Source organism: Xiphophorus couchianus, chromosome 3 (assembly GCF_001444195.1).
Source record: "Xiphophorus couchianus chromosome 3, X_couchianus-1.0, whole genome shotgun sequence".
NCBI lineage: Eukaryota > Metazoa > Chordata > Actinopteri > Cyprinodontiformes > Poeciliidae > Xiphophorus > Xiphophorus couchianus.
Genome location: NC_040230.1, coordinates 3894001 through 3903712, shown reverse-complemented (window position 1 = coordinate 3903712; position 9712 = coordinate 3894001). Strand labels below are relative to the sequence as shown.

Below are 9712 nucleotides of genomic sequence, written 5' to 3'. Positions count from 1 at the left end.
AATTAATTAAATTAAAAGATGTTGATTTTTTTTATTTTATTTTATTTTTTTTTACAAATAAACTGAACAATAGAGCATACATTTGTACTATGTCCCGTTTAATTCTATACTACTCGATAAAATGCTGTGTTACCACTAACATTAAGAAGTGACCTAATGGGTGTAACACAATTTAATTTCAATACAAATCCAGCTTACCTGTCATTCTCAGCTATGAAACACTAGTGAGCAAACAGTACCATAAAGATTTTTCAATTTGTAATCCTGGAAATAATATCAAAGCCATCTTTTTTCCCTTTCCATTCAATATTTTTTTAAATTTATGAACCATCCAATAAATACTTAAAATGTTGAGGTTTTTATATGACAAAATGTGAAATAATTTAAGGTGTAGGTATACTTTTGCCAACCAACGTAATTAAAGATCATATTTCGTGGCTAATTTTTGCTGACAAAAACCTTTTAGAAAATTGCTTTAATCTATATATCTACCAAAGATGTACTTTACAATAACAGTTGTTTTTTCATTGTAAGCAGTTATTTGCTGAGAGAACATGTCCCTGTTTATCCTTCTCTCATCAGGAAGCAGATAGCAAAGAGATGGGGGCATAGAGGTCAGATTTTATGCCTTGCAACAAGGTTAATGATACAGCACAACAGTTCAAGAAGATATATCTCCACAGAGTTATGTAACATTCTCGACAGTTACTGTTTTTATTTATTCACAGCTGCAGCAGCAAAACTAACATTTTTAGTCTTAATAATTATGTCCAGTGAATATGACAAGTCAATTATAAACAATGTCAATGTAAACAAGAAAGTAGTAGGTCTATCACAGAACAGAAAAGGATCTGAATGCTTTAAATGCTTCATTCACTCAATGTTACTCTTATTGTTTTCAGGATTTCTTAAAGATCTGGTTCTGCAAACTTTGCACAAGACCAGGAGCTGCGTGAAAGACATTTGTGTTTATAAATTAAACTTTCCGTGACCAACTACAAAACATTAGGACTGCAATTCATTTGTGAGAAGGGTAGATGGTAAATGACATCTATTTATAACAAATCAACCTACATGAACTTTAAATAAAAATACAACTAGTTCCACTGGCAGATTATTTCACTTTTAACAAGACATTTTTCCACAATAATCTGCTTGTGGAATTAGTACTTTTTCTTCAATATTAAGAAAGTATTGACCTAAGACAAACTCATATCTTGCTAAAAAGTTCCTTGTAAGCTAGTTCTGTCTTAATTTTGGTCTAATTTGTTTTATACCACCACAAACACTTAGTAAGATTTTGTGTTTTTGCAGTGCAGAAAACCTTTTTCTTGCCAACAATGGCTGATGTTGGTAGGACGATGAGTCATTTTACACACTAATTATGAGGGAAAATCCTTAGTAATTCTTGCATTTATAAAACTTTGCCCTGGTTATCTAACTTGGAGAAAAAGAAGGAAAAGTGGTTCCAGAGAATCCTTATTGTTTTTTTGTCTTCTTTACTCTCACATTAATTTTCTTTTCTTTCCAAACAATTGAGGCATTTAGTTGGTGATCGTGTCAGAACCACTTTTACAGCTGTCTCAGGGGAGTGAGAGCTAATTAAGTTAAAGAGAATACAATCTGGTTTTCTTCGGTTGTGAAAGCCACCACTGTCTGACTGGTATGTACAACTCACAAAACACTTCGTTTCTCGGTTTAACCATTTAGTTGACACCATCCTCATCCTCATGCCTTACGTTCACAGAGGACATGAGGTGTGAGGGTTTCACTTCTAAGAATGAAAATATTACAAATTGAGGAAATGAACCAAGCTGGCTACATTTCACTAGAGTTTTGCTCCATGTTTTACACCAATAAAAAATAATCTCCATGTTTTCAGTGTGCAGAAACCACATGAGAGCTCGAGGTTTTTATGATATATGAAAAACATAAAAACAACAGAATTCGTGTTATCTTAAATGTTCATATTTTTACTATGTGTTTGAGAAATTGCTTACAAGTTATTGTTATATGCCAATTCTTTTGCTATTTAGTTTTCATATTGTATACATACATTTACTTAAATTATGAAGATGGAAAATTGAAAATAATGCTTTTACAGCACAAATGCAGAATTATACCTCTGTGAAGCTGTTTTGGATTCAATGTACTTGAGTTTTCTGCTCAGAGATCAGTAGGTTCTCAGTTTGGTGAAGGTATGAGCAATGACGGGATACCGCAGACTGTTTTGTCCTCTCTAAAATCCTTCGACATATCCTGTTATTCAGAAAAATCACTATCATCCCAAAGAGCCTAAAACATGCTGATATTTTTAGGCTGCAGAGGTTATGATGTTCTCTCACCCTGCTTTGTGTATGACAGGGTGAAGAGAGTCACTGCACACAAACTCTAAAGTTTAGTCAGTTTACACAGGAAAATCCAAGCTCTTCTTTAACAACAATGGTATCTTAGCCTCTGCTTTCATTAATAAACTACAGGTAAACCCCCTTCCTAATCAACAGAAAGCCCAATGACAGCAATACTACTGTATATCATAGGCTCTGCTGCACTGACAAAGATTTACTAACCTGGTAAGTTGGTTCTTAAAACTGGAAACTCACTACCTTACCTACTTTCAAATCAATTTGTCAAATTCTTATCTCATCACTTCTAACATTGAAATTACATTACAGGACAGTCAGTTTGCTCTTAAATATAAAACACAAGAGAGGATAATATCTGGTTAAATGTAACGTACCATATCATGACACAACAGCAGTTACAAATTCCACACCATTGATCCCAATACACACTATTCAGAACATTAGCACATTAACAATGACACACATATGCTAAACACATATGTGTGTCATATATATATATATATCACATATTTTGTGATATATTTACAAAATTTACATAATGTTGTCATTTTTATTAATGCTTCCAAAAATGATAGGGTAGTCTGAATATCTTGCTTGGCTTAAATTATTTAAAATATGAAAAGTACAGTAACTTGAATCAAAATTTATACATTTATATCAAGTGTTTTATTTATCAGACTGTTAAATTATGAAATACACATTAAAATCAGTCTCTAAGCCTTTCCATTAGATTTTAATCTTATTTGTGTTTGTACAATATGTAAATCCAAGAGAGTTGCATAAATAATTTTTTATTAGGCTGGACTTTGTATAAAATATGTGCTGTTTATGATGGGTGAAATCACACATAAGAAGTATATAATGAAGTGAGAAGCCTTTGCCTCACGAGACTCATAGTTATAAACCGACACATGAGTTTCTCGTTGAACATCATGCTCCAGTTTTCAGTAGAAACCTAATGTCTGCCATTGCACGTGTTTGCCCAGAGAAGGTAGTGGACAGTCCTGACAGCAGTGCTGAGGCCTTTTGTGAGAGAAGGGCTTCCAGACATCTGGATTGTTTGAGCAGCTCCATTAGCATCAGCCCTTGAGGTGTGCGGGCACATGATGTCGTGTCGGTTATGCAACCTGTAAGAAGTCACCTCAGGCTCCTGTCTTTCAGTCTCTGAGCACTCAGTGCCATCTCCTCTGATGTGAAAACCTGAACAGAAAGCGTGCCATGCCAATAAAAACAAGAGGCCCACCTTTGTTGGAAGCCTTTTGTATATTTGGAATATTTGGAGTTATTAAGACTCTGTGTGGGTTTTTTGTTAGTTTGTCCTACCCGTCGGTATATCAAGTTTATTGTTATGTCAGCATAATTAGATGAAGACAGTGTCAAATGTTTTCACCATAAAACCCTAGGCAGCTGAGTTTTAATCCATCCATCCATCCATCCATCCATCCATCTTCTTCCGCTTATCCGAGGTCGGGTCGCGGGGGTAGCAGCTTCAGAAGGGAGGCCCAGACTTCCCTCTCCCCAGCCACTTCTTCTAGCTCCTCCGGGGGAATCCCGAGGCGTTCCCAGGCCAGCCGAGAGACATAGTCCCTCCAGCGTGTCCTGGGTCTTCCCCGGAGCCTCCTCCCGGTGGGACGTGCCCGGAACACCTCACCAGGGAGGCGTCCAGGAGGCATCCTAACCAGATGCCCAAGCCACCTCAACTGGCTCCTCTCGATGTGAAGGAGCAGCGGCTCTACTCTGAGTCCCTCCCGGATGACTGAGCTTCTCACCCTATCTCTAAGGGAGAGCCCAGCCACCCTACGGAGAAAACCCATTTCGGCCGCTTGTATCCGCGATCTCGTTCTTTCGGTCATGACCCAAAGCTCATGACCATAGATGAGGGTGGGAACGTAGATCGACTGGTAAATCGAGAGCTTCGCTTTTTGGCTCAGCTCTCTCTTCACCACGACGGACCGGTACAGCGCCCGCTTGACAGCAGACGCTGCGCCAATCCGCCTGTCGATCACCCGCTCCCTTCTTCCCCCATTCGTGAACAAGATCCCGAGATACTTAAACTCCTCCACTTGGGGCAGGACACCCCCCCTGACCCGGAGAAGGCACTCTACCCTTTTCCGGCTCAAGACCATGGCCTCGGATTTGGAGGCACTGATCCCCATCCCGGCCGCTTCACACTCGGCTGCGAACCGATCCAGCGAGAGCTGCAGATCACGATCTGATGAAGCCAAAAGGACCACATCGTCTGCGAAAAGCAGAGATGAGATCCTAAGGCCACCAAATCGGATCCCCTCAACACCTTGGCTGCGCCTAGAAATTCTGTCCATGAAAGTGATGAACAGAATCGGTGACAAAGGGCAGCCCTGGCGGAGTCCAACTCTCACCGGAAACGAGCCCGACTTACTGCCGGCAATGCGGACCAGACTCTGACACCGGTCATACAGGGACCTGACAGCCCGTATCAAAGGGCCCGGTACCCCATACTCCCGGAGAACCCCCCACAGGGCTCCCCGAGGGACACGGTCGAACGCCTTCTCCAAGTCCACAAAACACATGTAGACTGGTTGGGCGAACTCCCATGCACCCTCCAGGACCCTGCTGAGGGTGTAGAGCTGGTCCAGTGTTCCACGACCAGGACTAAAACCACACTGCTCTTCCTGAATCCGAGGTTCGACTATCCGACGGACCCTCCTCTCCAGGACCCCTGAATAGACCTTGCCAGGGAGGCTTAAGAGTGTGACCCCTCTATAATTGGAGCACACCCTCCGGTCCCCCTTTTTGAACAGGGGGACCACCACCCCAGTCTGCCAATCCAGGGGAACTGCCCCCGATGTCCATACGATATTGCAGAGTCGCGTCAACCAACACAACCCTACAACATCCAGAGCCTTAAGAAACTCCGGGCGGATCTCATCCACCCCCGGGGCCTTGCCACCAAAGAGCTTTTTAACCACCTCGGCGACCTCGCCCCCAGAGATTGGAGAGCCCAACCCAGAGTCCCCAGGCTCCGCTTCCTCAGTGGAAGGCATGTTGGTGGGATTGAGGAGGTCTTCGAAGTACTCTGCCCACCGGCCCACAACGTCCCGAGTAGAGGTCAGCAGCACACCATCCCCACTATAAACAGTGTTGGTGCTGCACCGCTTTCCCCCCCTGAGACGCCGGATGGTGGACCAGAATCGCCTCGAAGCCGTGCGGAAGTCTTTCTCCATGGCCTCTCCAAACTCCTCCCACGCCCGAGTTTTTGCCTCAGCAACCGCCCGAGCCGCATGCCGCTTCGCCCGCCGGTACCCATCAGCTGCTTCCGGAGTCCCACAGGCCAAAAAGGCCCGATAGGACTCCTTCTTCAGCCTGACGGCATCCCTCACCGAAGGTGTCCACCAACGGGTTCGAGGGTTGCCGCCGCGACAGACACCGACAACCTTGCGGCCACAGCTCCGATCGGCCGCCTCGACAATGGAGGCACGGAACACGGTCCACTCAGACTCCATGTCCCCCACCTCCCCCGGGACGTGTTCGAAGTTTTGCCGGAGATGGGAGTTAAAGCTCCGTCTCACAGGGGATTCCGCCAGACGTTCCCAGCAGACCCTCACAACACGTTTGGGCCTGCCAGGTCTGACCGGCTTTCGCCCCCGCCACCGGAGCCAACTCACCACCAGGTAGTGGTCAGTGGACAGCTCCGCACCTCTCTTCACCCGAGTGTCCAAGACATACGGCCGCAGATCCGATGAAACGATGACAAAGTCGATCATCGAACTGCGGCCTAGGGTGTCCTGGTGCCAAGTGCACATATGGACACCCTTATGCTTGAACATGGTGTTCGTTATGGACAATCCATGGCGAGCACAGAAGTCCAGCAACAGAACACCACTCAAGTTCAGGTCGGGCGGGCCGTTCCTCCCAACCACGCCCCTCCAGGTCTCACTGTCGTTGCCCACGTGAGCGTTGAAGTCCCCCAGCAGAACAAGGGAGTCCCCAGGAGGAGCACTCTCCAGTACCCCCTCTAAGGACTCCAAAAAGGGTGGGTAATCCGAACTGTCGTTCGGCCCGTAAGCACAAACGACAGTCAGAACCCGTCCCCCCACCCGTAGGCGGAGGGATGCTACCCTCTCGTTCACCGGGGTAAACCCCAACGTACAGGCGCCGAGATGGGGAGCAACAAGTATGCCCACTCCTGCCCGACGTCTCTCTCCCTGGGCAACTCCAGAGTGGAAGTATGTCCAGCCCCTCTCAAGGAGACTGGTTCCAGAACCAGAGCCATGCGTCGAGGTGAGACCGACTATTTCTAGCCGGAACCTCTTGACCTCACGCACTAGCTCCGGCTCCTTCCCCACCAGAGAGGTGACATTCCATGTCCCAAGAGCCAGTTTCTGCAACCGAGGATCGGACCGCCAGGGTCCCCTCCCTTGGCCGCCACCCATCACACAGTGCACCCGACCCCTTTGGCCCCTCCCACGGGTGGTGGGCCCATGGGAGGGGGGGCCCATGTTTCCTCTTCGGGCTGAGCCCGGCCGGGCTCCATGGGTAAAAGCCCGGCCACCAGACGCTCGCCATTGTGCCCCCCCTCCAGGCCTGGCTCCAGAGTGGGGCCCCGGTGACCCGCGTCCGGGCGAGGGAACACCAAGTCCAAGGTTTTCCTTCATCATTGGGGTCTTCGGGCTGCACTTTGTCTGGTCCCTCACCTAGGACCTGTCTGCCTTGGGTGACCCTACCAGGGGCATGAAGCCCCAGACAGCATAGCTCCTAGGATCATTGGGGCACTCAAACCCCTCCACCACAATAAGGTGGCAGCCCATGGAGGAGTAATCAGAACAAATAAAAAGACAAAAATCACAATCATTGCTTTAAATTACAGATTCCTTAGGTTTGAAAAACAAAAAATGATCAGCATATTTATGCTTAATTCAGAAGTAGGGTAATTTATATGAAGAGTTCTGTCCTGAAACACTTACAGGCAGCCATATTTGCAGAAATACCTTCCAGCTGCAATTAGTGCAGCAGATATTCACCTCTGGACTTTATAATCTGAATATATTTAGAGTGTCTGAGATGGGAAACCACCCAGGCTGGCAGCTTGTCTCCCATTCTGCACATGAAGTTGTTGCAGAACTGGAGAGCTCTTTCAGTAACACAACTAGTCTGGACAATTATTTAATGTAAAGAACTTTGAAGTGCTTTTGCTGAAATGAGATACAAATAAACTTGATTGATTGATAAATGTACAAATCATCTAGAATAGAAGCCTGAAAAATGTAGGAAATAATTCCACTCATTTCTGAGAACAGGGGTTTGAAAGAACTCGGTAGGATATGTAGTTGTTTCAGATGGCAGAGGCACTGATCACCCCTCATACAGTCCGCTGCCTCGCTGTAAGGGGGCGGTCCCGGTCTGAAGCGGAGCTCTCCGGTCAGCTCAGTTTGTTTCATTATCTCGGTGCGGAGGGAGGACAGAGCGGAGCGGAACGAAGTGAGACGCTGCTGCGCGGTCTGACGGACAGAAACAAACATGTTCCTCCATGAACGTCATTTATTTTAGGCTGATGATTCCCGTCTGAAGCGGTGATTGCAGCTGGCGACCTGCGGAGACAGATGAGTCTGCGGTGTCTCTGGTGGTTGTAACGAGTCTTTGTTCGGCTGTGGCATCTCTCCTTCACCTCCAACATGGACCGTTCAGAGAAGGAGCACAGGTCAGACGACGAGGCTGACTATGAGGACGAGGAGGTGGACCCCAGAATACAGGTATCATCTTCCCTTCCTTTGCTTTTTGCAGGTTTTATTTTATAGACTAATTGTTGCCCAGCCATTTGTGTCCCCTGGAGCTGCCTGCAAAGTCCAAGCGTACATCAGCCTCTAAGTCAGAGAAATTATTGATTTCAGCTTGTTAAATATTTGTAATCTTTCGGTTTTCATCTCCAAATGAGTGACCATTAAACATACAGGATGTAAATCACTGTTCAAAGATAGGACAGCTGGTTTACAAGCAAAGCTTAAATAAATGTAAGAATAAACAAGATGATTAAGTCAATCAATCACTCAATCACGTTTTGCATAGACAAGGCAGTTCAACGCGCTCTACATCATAAAAACACAGCAGGATTAGCTATATTGAAATAAAACAACCTGAATAGTTTTAGAATAACTAACTTTAACATAAACAAGTCTGACGTTTTGGATATTTAATAAATAGATTTGATGGAAAATTTATTCTAACAGAAAACCTAATAATGCAGCACAAAGGTCCTGGGTTTGAATCCAGATCTGGTGTTTGCTTGTTATGTATGCATGATTTCTCTCTGGGTACTCCAGCTTCCTCCCACAATGTGTGTGTGTGTGTTTTTTTTGTCCTGTGTCTTTTGTGATGGACTGGTGACCTGTTCTGCATGTTCTCCCCCAATAAACTCTGGAAATTTGCATCATCCATCTATCCAGGATCAATCTGTTTGTCCATGTTTAAAGTCTGGCTCTTTGTCATAGACCCATAGTGAACTTTGGTCCTTTTATGATTTAAAATAAAACTGACTTAAAAATCCTCAGAACTTACAACATGTGTTGGACTTGCACAAACAGCTGCTGCTAACTGGGAGGGAGGAATCAATGGAGACATGAAATACCCTTCTGTATATTTTCATGTTTCTATTTTTGAGGGTTACAGCCATTGACATCATCACCAATCAACCGACTGGACTCAAAATCAGCAGCTGTAGATTCACTGATAGTAAAGTACTGTATATACAGTATATGACCGACTGGTACTATTGGTACACCTATTGAAATACTGTAGATTAATCTTTTTATTTCGCAGTACATGTTGTTTATTATTGTGCTCTGAAGCTGCACAATATATCAAATTGCAATAGTCAGACCAACATATATGTGTGAACATTAAATCTTAACGAGCCACCAATTCTGAATATAGAGCTTGAAATCGGCCAGTTTTCCCTTGATTGGCCCAGACTGATGATCTGCAGTTCAAACACAAAAAAATCCCCACATTTTTTTTCTTAATTAAACGCATAGAAAAAAACAAACCTCTCACCATTTTTTTGAGTTCACTAAAATCTTAGGTGATACTGCCTTTGTTTTCTGTTTGATTCAAAACTACCACTCTTATAAAAGAACCTGTTGTGTGTGTTGTAGTTGAAAAACAAATAAAGTCAGTCTGCAGTCAGATCTCAAAGAAAGCTATGAATCAGTATCGGTGAGGAAAAGCCTGACTGCCATGGCTATAGTAAGCAATTACTGTTCTGCTTAGTCATGGTGGACGAGAACTTTAAAACTGAATATTCCTACACTATCCAGTTTTGTTTATATGATTCTTTGTCAGTGCATTCAACAGATCTTTCTACCTTTAGTTAC

General features: G+C 44.4%; 1 protein-coding gene across 1 annotated transcript in view; it reads left to right on the top strand.

Annotated features, from left to right (window-relative positions):
• The first annotated feature begins 7768 nt into the window (after positions 1-7768).
• Positions 7769-9712, top strand: part of sh3bp5b (SH3-domain binding protein 5b (BTK-associated)) — a 36716-nt gene continuing 34772 nt past the window's right edge. Inside the window, exon 1 of the mRNA XM_028012378.1 lies at positions 7769-8095. Coding sequence (XP_027868179.1) covers positions 8018-8095 — 78 coding nt within the window. The 5' untranslated portion in view covers positions 7769-8017. The remainder of the gene's footprint in view (positions 8096-9712) is intronic.